Below are 12,729 nucleotides of genomic sequence, written 5' to 3'. Positions count from 1 at the left end.
TTGTTGTCTTGCAGATCTTTCAAATTTTCCTTCTTAGTACAGTAAAGAAATATTGGGGTTTCTCCCTGCTTGCCTTAAATAGCAAAATTCCAGAGTAAACTCTAACAAACGTCGAGTCCCTATAGTCTGCCCCCATGACCAGTTCATGCTGGCTGAAAAGGAGCAGAAACAGATCATACCCATCTGCTTTAGCTGTGCACTGAGCAGTTATCTCCCTGGTACTCACAGTTTGCAGAATATTTTCTCTGTGAAATTCAAGATGTGTAGAGATGTGACACCTTCTTCAACAGTATCTGGTGGATCTCCTAAGAACATGTAGCACGCTACCATATTTTGGCTATAAAAACATGTGAAAAGAAGAGAGTTTAATTTTGTTGCTGATTTACACTCCTAATGGCTTTAGGTTCCTCTTCTTACGCCCTTCAAAAAAGTATTCACTGATGAGCTGTATCAAGTCCCCACACTGTAGGACAAATACTGACAAAGTATTCTTTCAATCCATTAATAACATATAACTGTGCATTGTCCAGTATCTGTACAGTATTATCCAGAAACTGGTGCTGAGCTGCTCTAGTGACAGGCATGGTATAAGCTTCAGGCCATGGGTGGAATGCAGTGGCCAGCAGACTAAGCCCAAGTGATGCAGGCATTTTGGAGGGACTAGTTTTGTGGAGAAAAGGGTAAGCTCTTGGTGTTTTCACAAACAGATCTTTTGCCATCTTTTCCAGGGACCTAGAGGGTCAAGAGGTACAACGGGCCCATCTGGATACCCAGGCCAACCAGGCTTGCCTGTAAGATCACCACAGTTATACAGCCTTGCATTTTCAGGACATGCATAAATTCTAGTCTACCAATTTTAGAACTTGCCTTAGTATGAATCAAAGCCTGGAAATAATTTTTGAGGCAGATGATAAAAAGAGAGATTTTTGCCTTACCTTATGAATTTGGAAGTTCAGGAATTGGAGCATATGTTGTTCCTTTCCATGCCTGCGCAAACATGTTTCATCCTGGCAGTCTGTGGTCATGGAGGAATGCTGCTAGTGCTCTCTCCTTATTCCCTTTCCCCAAGGCCACCTTGTGGGAGACAGGAAAGTGGGAAGCCAGAGTTCAGCCCTCCTGAAAGCAGTGACCAGATGAAGTAAATTGCACTTTGGGATAGGTACATCCCAAGAGGAAATTCTGTCTCTAGGTGCTACTGGCAAGAGGAGGTAATTTTCAAAGCAAAGCTGTCTCTAAACCAGACATACTAACTTGTCTTCCTTCTCTTTTAAAGGGTATTCCAGGTTACCCTGGTTTGCCAGGTGAACAGGTAGGCAATGACTTTTCCTGAAGTTGTTAGTGAAATAGTAGATTAATTTATACAAATATTTGAAATGTCCCGTATGGTTATTTGTTACCAAGTTTTTCAAAGGAGTTGATTAAATTCTAATGTCAGCATTTTCTGATTATCTTCAAACTGTGTACATTTTTTGTCAATTAGGGAAATCCAGGTATTGGAGTGGAAGGACAAAAGGGGGAGCTGGTAAGAAAACAAATATTATTAAAGAAATCAAATATTATTAAATATATTATTGCTGTAGAATTAGAAGTATGATAGAGTCTTGTTGGGTTCCCTGGAACCCATTCATTTGTGTCTGTGTGCTCCCACTAATCGTGTTAGAACGGAAGGAGAAGTAATGTAAGTTACTGAATTAATCAATTCTGTGCAGAAGTGATTACTTCAGTGAGCTGCATACAGGAATCAAGCGTATTCTGGAGGTTTTGAAAAGCAACAATCAATATGTTAGTTAGCATTTACATAACAATTACCTTCTGTATAGACACTGCCTAAATAATCACAACAGTACCCTGCAATAACAGTGGCTGTACCAGATCAGTCACTGAATCTCATCTCTTGGTATGTCCAGCCACAGATGCCAAGGAAAGGGTGTAAGAAAAGGACAAGCACATAATGATAGTTCCTTTCCCAGTCTCCACTCTGTTAGTGTACTCAGGACTTATAGAACCAATGTGGAATATTTGATTTTTCTTCTATGAATTTGTCCAGTCACTTCTTAGAATTCGTGCAAGTTTCTAACATGCACAACTTTCCATAGCAAATCAATAATTTCATCTTTACATTCACAAAGCCTTGTTCTCAAAGGCTTGGGTCTGGAACATGAGAGACTGTATGTACACACAAGAGATTTGACAATCCTGTAACCATCTCCACAGCAGACTTGGAGCAGGAGCCATGAGTACAGAGTTCTCACTCTTTTCCTTAGCCATAACATTATTTTTAATGACTGAGGAGAATAGGAGGGGGATTAAGATCGTCAACCTTGCTCATCTGGGAAGACGGTAGAGAGGCTTACAGATCTCGGTACAAACCTTTATTTATCTATGGGTATTAGTACAAGTACATGTTCAATGAGTACAAAAATATGTAGTGCTGTAGTACAACAGGAAAACATGCTAAGTCTCACGGAAACGTTGCATGGAACAGAATGTCTCTCTGCTGTTCCGTTGACTTCCATAGGGCGATGTTGGACTTCCCGGGCCACCTGGGTCACCACTGTTAGTTGGACCTCCTGGAGCTCAGCTGTTCAAAGGAGAAAAGGTGTTAATTTGTCTTCATATTTAACTGTGCTCAACTTGGCAATTACAATCCTGTGATGTAACTTTTGCAAGGATGGCATAGACAACTCTTTCTGTAATAAACCATCAGCTTCAGCAGAAATCTTGTTGTTCAGCACCCTTCCTATAGGCTTTCAGGAGATGAGAGCCCATGTATACTTTAGCTCATGTCATTGAGGGAAGACTGTCTTGATGCAGAAAGGAGATACTGCCCTTGCTTTGGTTTTCTTCACTTTTTGTCATTAGCAAATCATACTTCAGGCATCTCAGGTCAAGTTGGTTACTCTGGTGTTGAATCTCTTTTGTGGCTCTTCACTAACACTTTTATTTTTCAGATCTTTGGCAGTTACTCTCTTTGAGATTTCTCCAATGTAATGTTTTGAACTATCAACCCTAACCCTTCTAGGGTGCTCTTTTAATAGGAAAATTAAGTGTGATTTTGTTGTCTATTTTTAATGCAAGTTCCTGTTATTTACTGTACTTCTTCAATATCACACCTACTGTAGCCACAGTTGTGTACCTTAAAACATTAGAATGTTTGTTTAAAAAGAACAGAGTTACAAAAATTGCATTACGGAGTCTTATATTGGAGTCTCTACATCCTCAAGTCTGATTTGCTTGAATACACAAATGAAAAGGTGAATTTGGCATTGCCAGCCCTTGCAGCCTCAACTCAGGGAACTGATAGATTTCACATATTGGATCTTAGGCTTTGATTATGCAAATGTTGGCTATGTACATGTGTACAAGGAAGAGGGAAAGGACCAAAAGAACTTTGATAAACACCCCATGTTACTGCAAAGTGTGACATATGCTGCTGTGCAACACACGACAATGATCATGACCATGTAGGCAGCCATGCATCCCATTCAGATTGGGGCTATGCACGTAGATCTATGCATGTGAATACTTGCATCAAACTAAATAGAGCAGCAAACAAAAAAGAACTACCATCATGCATGTTGGCAGGAACAAAGCCCCAATTAGCAGGTCCCTGCAAGTGAAAAGATACATCTGTCTCACTCCACAGTCATTATGCTGGTTTGACAGCATTAACAGAAATAAAAATCAGTACATAATTGTTTTTCTTGTCTTCTTTTGCCTAGTACACCTAGAGAAACAGGCCCAGTGCTTAAGAAAATACTATTTAACAGTTGTAAAGTTAAACAGCACATAGGCATGTCCTGCATATTAATATACACAAAAACTTCCCTTGTATACATAGGGCCAAAAAGGACTACCTGGGATAACAGGATACAGAGGGCCACGTGGACCCAAAGTAAGTAATGTGATGATTTTTTTTTTTATTCATGGTGCTGGCAAAGTCCTTCTGTGGTTATTAAGTTAATCTTTTAAAGCACAAGGTGATGAAAGAAATAACAGCATTTGTGCTGTGAAATTTAATCACTACCCAAATCAGTGTGAAAGCAAAAATATTGCAAAAGGCTTGGGAAAACCTTTCTGAGTCTATTTTATATGTATCTATTGAATGTTGCCTGGTAGCGAAAGGTCAGTGTTGTTTCCAGTTGGGCTATTGACACATAACAGATTTGGACTGTGAAAAAAATAGAAGCACAGATTATTTTTTCTCAAGAAGAGAAACAGAGAAGATTTGTATGTGTTCTTAATGGGGCTTGATGTATATTTCCCTAAGTAAGTTAGGGAAAGACTTTTAACTTCACATTATGGGTATCCTCAAGAGTAGAGAAGGCAGAGCCACCTGTTTGGAGAAAGAGTTGCTGTTTGCTATCTATTGCTTTTCTTTTCTTTTTGTCAGCATAATTAATTTAAGCATTAGTGTACCAGTAAGGAGTTCCTGGATGCTGAGCAGAAGCAGCCACAAAAACGATTCTGGAGTCTTTATTGATGATTTGGAGGGGGAAAATCCACAGGCAGCAAACTACCAGATCTCAGAAAAACAGAAGATAATTGAGGACAAAAGAATGAGTCTAATTTATGTTAAAAACTTATTTAGCTTTGTAGGCAGAAAAGAAGAAACGAGAAGCCTGAACATCGCATTTCTGAGTTCTAAGTCTAGCACTTTTTCAGAAATTCATTTTCCATCATAAAAAGACCACTGTTACTTAGCACTGGAAAAGGAGACAAAACTGATCTTTTTATATCAGATTTACTTTGAAAAAGATGGGCTTTATATGCTTGCTCCAGTACTAGCTGTCCATGTAGAAAATAGTACACTTGCTGTTATAAGCAGGAACTGAGAAATTGAGAAATTGACTGATGCAGCCCAAAACATGCCCAGAGCTTTGGGGGAAAAAAAAAAAATTAAACTGCTGAAAGCACATTAAGCTTGGAGAAGAGACCATAGCAGGTTCGCTGAATAACTGAAGCTACGTAGGCACTGCTAGTAGTGCTGTATGAAATAAGGCCCAATGATTGAGCCTAGCGAGTGAAACAAGAACCATTAACCTAATACATACATAAATTAATAAAGGTGCACAAAAAATAAAATTTATGGCAAACTTCACTGAGCATCTTGTTGAAACAAAGTATTTTGAATGTTCCAGGGTATACTTGGGAGAGGAGAAAAGGGTGAAAAAGGCATTCCTGGATTCCCTGGCTTGCAGGTAAGGAAGTTGCAGAATAAATTGCTTCACAAATTCACTATAATTAGGTTCATAATATATTTGGCAGTTTAAGTTTGCATTTCCAAGGAAGATTTTAAGGATTTTTTAAACTAATCTATCATACTTTCTGTTTGAAAGAATACTTCAGAGTCCTGCCCTGGGACTCACCCTGTCTCAGACTTAAACATAAGCTCATACAGACTTTCTGTCTTGAAAAGAAAGTAAATCTGTAGGGTTATCCTCTAAATATTTAGAGCTGCACAAATCTTCTCTGGAGTAGCACAGTATTAACATAGTAATTTTAATGTATTCCATACCTGCCGACGGCAATTTTTTACAGCAGCTTGTGCTTGATTTGCGTAACAGTGCTCACATGGAGCAACATGTCCACTACAGTGCTTCATGCAATATGATAAAAAAAATTAAGTGAAGACCTGTCTGGTTTGGGCTATAGTTCAAATTCACGCCCATCTGTCATATAAAGTATTTGCAAAAACTGCAAAATTTTGGGGAAATATCCCTAAGGAATATTAACTGCTCAGCAATTCTGAATAATAATATTACTGAGAAATATCCCAAGTAATAATTATCTAAGGAACATTAACTGCTTAGCTATTCTGAATAGGTGTAATTTTGAATAAGATTTTACCGTTTTAGCTCACATTCTACTTGCTTTTATCAGGGTAATCCTGGTTCTTATGGACCTGCAGGTTTTCCTGGAATGAAGGTAAGACAACATAAAGTATAAGCAGCTCCCTGAACAGCGGAATCAGTGAGATTTGGTTTTCTGTGGACTTGTGCAGATTTGGAATTTCTGCATACTGGATAGCTTCCATTGCATTCCTTCTTTTCTTTCCTGCTACCTGTTGCCACAGAAGTTGTGTGAACTGTTTGTCTTTGAATTTCTGCAACTCTCTGAAATTTGGCTGAAATTGGCTAATGGGATCTGAAGTTGCAAGCAGGAGGAAAAGCCAGTGGGACATGCATATAGCAGGATAGCAAAGTTACACAGCATGGTAACTTTGGTTGTCACGGTGACATTGTTTTTGTAATTTTGTGTTATATGCATGTTTTGTTTAGCTTTCTGGCTCAAGAAATTCCAGTTTTGCTGTTAAGTCGGCTAAATGTTAGTTATGAACTTACAACATCTTACTGGAGTAAAGAACAACAGATGTAGGTATATAGATCTACATCTTGCCCTTTTTCCTATCTCCTCTCTCCAGCTCATTTTCAAATCTAGTTAAGGTAATGATCATGTTATTCATAAATCACATTATCGTACAGATATTTGCATCTAGAGTTATGTTCCAGGTGACTGTTTTATCTGCAGAATTACTTTTTACTCTGTTTTTTACCACTGCCTACCTAGAGTTTGAATACTGGATTGATGAGTATATTAGTAGATCATAAAAGGAGAGGAGGAGTTGATATGCAGTTGCTTTCCATGCAATAGTAGTTTAAGAGGATCATTCAGCAGGCAGCAAACCAATTTCAGCTGTATTAAGCAGACAGTCTATTAGAGTCTGCTGGTATGTATTCCAGCTAGTTCTGTGCCCCAGCTACAGTGAACCTGCTGACCACTATCTAAATAACCTGGTGATACATGTTTGGATTTTTTTTTTAACAGAAGAGATTCTGTGAAACGTCCAATCTCTTCTACAAACCCAGTGAATTTTCTGAAACAAAGTGCAGATGCTATTATAACATGACAGTATTGTGTGACTGCCTTACTGGATTTTGTTCAATTACTTATATTAATGTCTTAACAGATTAATCAATTTATATTCATGTGATCCTTTCCAGGGGGAAACAGGATTTGCTGGTTTTCCTGGACAACCTGGCTACCCAGGCATACAGGTAAGAAAGCCACCAAACACACATGCGCGCACACACACACACACTCCCCTATATAAATGCTAATGATTCCTTCCAAACGTACCTGCTTATCAGACCATTTCCTGTTCTACAGTCACAATTACTTTTAAGATTTACTGTTGTCATGGTAGTCATAGTTACTCAACACAGTGGTAGTAAATAATGTAAGTAAACATTCCTGCTTGGTGCATATGAGAGTGGGAATTCCATTTTGCATACCATAGGAATTGGTTAATCCCAATTGCCAATAGTTACCTTTAACTACACCAGTATAGCTATCTAATCCACGAATTCTAGTACTCTGCAAGTTACTCATGGTTGAGCTGCATTTCCCAGAGATGTATGCTAGGTAAAGGAACCTGCTATTTCAGTAACAGTATGATCCTATAAACTTCAGTTTATAGGCCATGAACTAGTATGATAATTTGCCACCAAATAAGGTGGCAAAATTTGGTTCAGATGAGCTTGTTTGAATGACTTACCAAAGTCTCTTTGCATGTGTTCAACCTGTTCACATAAGCTGCTTTTCCAAGATGGTTACCAGAATGGAAATCGGACTTTTTCACACTGGCTTTGATTAAACATTTCCTACTTTTACTCACTTAGACGATGCTAGCCATTTTTGTTTATTTTAGAATACATGCTGCTTTCCAGTAGGGGTTAGAAGTGTAGTCGTCACATCCGGGGAACTAAGCAGTAAAAGACGAGAATATTAATCTGAAAAGCATGGAAGAGATGTTTAATACCATTTCAGAAGACCCAGATGCCAGACTAGCAACATTTCAGAATATAAATTCATGGAATTCTCTTCAGGCTGCAGAACCAATGATTGTATTGTAATTCTAACTATCAACAAAAACTTGAATGAAGGGAAACTATTATATTTTGTATGGAATCTACAATGCTGAAGCACATTCAGAATGAAAAACCAGTTCTGGATGCTACTCTAGAAGGAGCAAAGCAGCAGTGAATCTAGCCAGGGGGAAGGTCTAGGGAGTCACTGGGATAGGGTACAAGTGGTCAGCAGTGTATGAGTAGTAGGTGGAATTAAATACTGCAGCAAAGAATGTGGGTGACAGGATCATCAGTAGAGACAGCAGAGTTGAAAAAGCTCATCATCAAAGTTTTACTACAGCACAGAGGACAAAAACAATACTGCAGAACTTGTGACACTAATGAACTTGGCTCTAAATATTCTGAAATACAAAAGTCAAGAAGTGCTTATTTCCCTCTGAAATAATCTTTTTGGAAAGCTGCACATAAAACAGTAACTCTCCTTAAAGAACAATTAGTTGCACCTGTGAAATCAGAGGAATGACACTCAAGAGATTTTATGTACCCCTGTTATAAATTGAAAGTTAAGATTGGAACACATTCTACAGAATCTGTGATGACAAAAGGAAATAAACTGTGGCTGGTCCAAACTTGCCATAAGTAGAATACTGCTGAAGACACAGTTGAAAGCAGACAAATAAAAAGCAACAAACAGGTTTCCAAGAAGCAGGTTTACAAATGAGAACTGACAAACACATGGAGTAAATAAGTAAAAGTACAATAAAAACATCTGTTTTGGTCACAGGCTTACTTGTTTCAAAGCTAGGACTGCCAGGAGAGTGCTAGATCAACCTCTTCAGCCAAGATTTCATTTATGTAGTCATACTTTGGAAAAAAAAATTGCCCATGGATGTTCATTTTTCTGCCATTTGCCCATTAGCAGCTTCACAACAATGTGGGATCATGCAGATACTAATTAGACAGAAACATCACATGTCTTATTTGGTAACAGAAAGATCATTGCAGTCCATTACTCCCCAAAACTAGAATCAAACATTGTGTTGTATTGTTAAAAAGTACTCACCCTGGTGTGCATATTGTTTTAGTTGGCGGCATAATTAATAAACTTGAGACAAGACATTGTATAGACAGAACAGTGCATTCTTCAGTCTCCATTGATTAGCCCAGAGCCTGAGAAGCCATCAATTAACACTACAAACAGTAAGCAAAGAACAATTAATTGTTGGTGGATTATACTAGGGGAAAGTTTGAATGCCTGCAGTAACGATTCAGAAAGATGAAATTCCAATTGCTAACGCATGGAATACAAGAAAACGAATCAAGTATAGACACAACTTAAAAAAAAAATCAGGTTAACTCATACAGATATGCAAAATTCAGAATGATTGCACAGATGCTGTAGTTGTGCTTGAAAAACAACTGGATAAATCTGATCATTCCTGAAAAGTGCAGATCTATCTAGTCTGCATCAACTGTTCATCTGGCCTCACCAGGTGTTGCTTATGATCTGCTAAAAATCACATAAACTGGAGGAACTAGAATATGATTAAAACCCCTCTTGAGAATAACCCATCCTCACGTAGCTTTTCTGAAATAAACATGTTCAAATAGAATCTAAGATACATTCAGATTTAAGAGAGAGACACAGACTCAGGAAAAAACTAGTTGCATTCAAAGTAGATTTAATCTTTAAAAAATGTTAACTTTTGCTTAAAGCAAAAAATGGACTTCAAGGAATTGTTGGCATACCTTTTGATCCTTAGGTCTGGACATCGGCAACACTGTGTGGATCTTGAACATGAGCCAGCAATATGCCCTTGCTGCAAAGGCAGCTAATGGTAACCTGGGCTGCACTAGGAAAAGTACTGCCAGCGGGCTGAGGGAGGTGATCCTTGCCCTCTACTCAGCACTGGTCTCCATCCTTGCAGATATTCTAAAGCTGTCTGGACATGGTCCTGGGCAACCAGCTCTTGGTGGTCCTGCTTCAGCAGGGGGATTGGACAAGATTATCTCCAGAGGTCCCTTCTAAGCTCAACTATTCTGTGTTAAATATGAAAAAACACAGAAGGCCATTTTAGACAACATACAAGAGGATACGAGTCCTGTTGAAATCACTCCGAGACCATTTGTCTCTGCTACTAATGGAATGAGTCTCATTAAAATAATGAATGGTCTGTACAGGAAGTGCAAAATGTTCTTGGCCATTGACATTATGTAAAGCTATAGAAACTTACAGAACAAATGCAGTGTTTAATGTTTAATAGGGATATCAGTAAAACTGATAAGTGATTATAAGCTTTCATTTTAAGAAGACTCCAGGTTACAGAGTACAGTAGAGATACGCTTTTGTTGGACGTTTTTGGCTTTTTTTTTTTTTTTTTTTAATAAAACGTTGGCAAGTCAAGTCTCCTGAAATTTTTATGGGAAGCAAAAACAGTATCAGTCAACAAAATAATCCAAACATATATATGCCAAACATATATATGCCAACTCCACTATGCAGGAGTGTACCAACAATGAAAACACAGCAAGTACGAAGCTGCCATCCAGAAAGGGTCATAAGACCTAACAGCCTAAAGACAGAGATTTTCAGAGACAACCACTGGAATTTGTCACTTAAGGAGATACCAAGAACTGAAATTTTTGACCTTGGCTCAATGACTCTTCAATTCTTTCTTGTGTTCTGGTTGTGTCATTTTAAAATCAGCATGAAAGTCATATAAGACTTGGGCCATATCCATCTATTATACAAATCTTTTACACTTTTATCATCATTAATTTTAAATCTCAAAATACTTTGTAAGTTTATCGGAGGAGGAAAAATGCTAGGTTTATTTTTTCTTTCCTGACACACAGAAGACTCTTTTATGTCATTAGGGAAGACAAATTTACATTCCTGTTTAAAATCGCCAAAGACGACACAATGATGTTACTTCATTATGCAAGAGACGGTCAAAGGAAAAAGGCCAGCCAAAAGGCCAAAGGTCAAGAGGACAGCAGTCAGCAACAGCTCCAGAACTGTTTAAACATCATAGAGATATCAATTTAAAAAAAAAAGCCCAGAAAGAGGCATGGACTCCTTGTTTTTACTTGTGTAAGAATGGGTATCCAGTTTTGCAGTTCCAGTTCTCCTTGTCTGTGTCCTAAAAGGCCCTGAACTCCAGTCCCAGGAATGCAACCTCACTATGCAGTTCCCACATTCACATTCTTGTCTTCTCAGTTCCCATTTGCTGCAGAGAGCAGGGTTGATGCCTAATCTACAAAGCGAAAATTCTAATACAATTTGCCACATAAAAGACTTCCCTAAAGTCCACTTCACTTGCAATTCTAAGTATCAAAATCCAAGCTAATTTAGAAATCCTCCAAGCAGAAGTGATTTTCCTTGCCATTAGTAGGCACTTTTATGTTTCCCTGATGCAGATGTTTTAAACTTCTTACAAAAACTTTGAGTATCTCTTACCGTTGATAATACCTGTCAGACTGTGAAACCTCTTTCCGTAATGCTTATCTGTCATCATAGAAGTAATTTCCAAATTCTGGTATAGAATTTTAAGGCACATAATTACAGCTTGGTTGTTAAATCAAAACCTCTCAATTAAATAGGGTACTGATTTACTGTAATTGATTTGTCTTTACAATACATGAAGGAAATAAAATACAGCAGTCACACATTCTGAAGAGTCAAATAGATATGTGTGATAGGTATATTACTGTTTAGTCACTGGTATCCTGAAAGATAATGATTATTTTAAATCTTGTTGCCTGGTTTTAAATGCTATAAAAGTGTCAAAATCAAGTTTCCCAGGTGATGTGTGTCACATGCTTACACACCCCACTATTGTTGCAAATTTCAGTTACATGCTAGCACACTGCATATTTGTATCTATCAGTAACATTTATTGTTGGACTCTTACAGGGGGATCCAGGAGAAAAAGGGCCTCCAGGTCCTCCTGGAGCTGTTGGAACTCCGCTGCTTCCTATAAAAGGTTATAGCTAGTTTTAACTAGTCTTACTGCTGTATGAACTATGTAGGACCTATTTTGCTAAGGTGTTTGAAAGTGATCACTAGGGATTCAGGGGACAGGATCCTAAAACATTATCTTCCTAGTAGCCACATTCCGTGTTTGTTTGTGTCTCACTGAACTTACTAAAACCACGTTAAACATACAAGTTTCAGATTAAATGTTCTCTTGAAAGATCTTTATGCATAGTCACAGCTAGATCTGCAGGACTATCCCTAGTTATTGGACCTAAGCATATTTAGGAAAAAGCTATGAAAAACAAGTCCATGCTGGATAATGGATGGCAAATAAGAAACTTGGGCTTCCCATTGTAATTTAGAATTCCTATTTTCAGAATTGTCACAACACACAAATTTTAGACTACAATTAAGCTTCCTATTGCATAGCAGGGGTGAAATCCTGGAACTAGTACTCCCAACAGAATACCTGTTAATCTTATTACCTCCATACCTAAACCTCAGGCTGGGTTTTTATGTCCCAGCTCCCTTTATCCCCATCTTTATCATCTAATTGGTGAAAAGGTGTGTGGAAATTCTTATTTCACAGCAGTAGGCAGTGGGGAACAGCCAAGCCTGCTGCCTGGAAGGGATTTGCTTTGGCATCTCACACTTGGGGAACCTGTATTGTAAGAACATTTTAACAGAGAACTTCTCATAAATTGTATTTCTAGTGCTGCAAATGCTGATCGTGAACACAGAAGTAAGTTACAACACAACCCCAGTTCAGCAGAACCTCCCCATTAGATAGGGGCCTCATCCAAAAAATCAATTAAATTTGTTTTCCATCGGCTTCTGTGTGTTTCTAGCCCATGCAACAAAAGACTTAACCCGGTGCTT

At 38.2% G+C, this 12,729-nt stretch overlaps 1 protein-coding gene and 1 long non-coding RNA gene across 2 annotated transcripts in view; one reads left to right on the top strand and one right to left on the bottom strand.

Annotated features, from left to right (window-relative positions):
- Positions 1 to 12,729, top strand: part of COL4A4 (collagen type IV alpha 4 chain) — a 76,339-nt gene that overhangs the window by 26,806 nt on the left and 36,804 nt on the right. The window contains exons 11-19 of the mRNA XM_075158215.1: positions 729 to 791; positions 1,274 to 1,309; positions 1,481 to 1,522; positions 2,519 to 2,599; positions 3,842 to 3,895; positions 5,142 to 5,201; positions 5,884 to 5,928; positions 7,005 to 7,058; positions 11,788 to 11,857. Of these exons, the coding sequence (XP_075014316.1) occupies positions 729 to 791; positions 1,274 to 1,309; positions 1,481 to 1,522; positions 2,519 to 2,599; positions 3,842 to 3,895; positions 5,142 to 5,201; positions 5,884 to 5,928; positions 7,005 to 7,058; positions 11,788 to 11,857 (505 nt within the window). The remainder of the gene's footprint in view (positions 1 to 728; positions 792 to 1,273; positions 1,310 to 1,480; positions 1,523 to 2,518; positions 2,600 to 3,841; positions 3,896 to 5,141; positions 5,202 to 5,883; positions 5,929 to 7,004; positions 7,059 to 11,787; positions 11,858 to 12,729) is intronic.
- The window catches only part of LOC142085828 (uncharacterized), a 46,610-nt gene continuing 35,410 nt past the window's right edge, over positions 1,530 to 12,729 (bottom strand). Inside the window, exons 9-13 of the long non-coding RNA XR_012674835.1 lie at positions 9,621 to 9,911; positions 8,935 to 9,062; positions 8,662 to 8,822; positions 7,559 to 7,765; positions 1,530 to 2,581 (exon numbers count right to left, since the gene is read on the bottom strand). This is a non-coding gene — a long non-coding RNA (uncharacterized LOC142085828). The remainder of the gene's footprint in view (positions 2,582 to 7,558; positions 7,766 to 8,661; positions 8,823 to 8,934; positions 9,063 to 9,620; positions 9,912 to 12,729) is intronic.

The sequence above is a fragment of the Calonectris borealis genome, chromosome 9 (genome assembly GCF_964195595.1).
Source record: "Calonectris borealis chromosome 9, bCalBor7.hap1.2, whole genome shotgun sequence".
Taxonomy (NCBI): Eukaryota; Metazoa; Chordata; class Aves; order Procellariiformes; family Procellariidae; genus Calonectris; species Calonectris borealis.
This window is presented reverse-complemented; position numbering and strand designations above follow the sequence as displayed.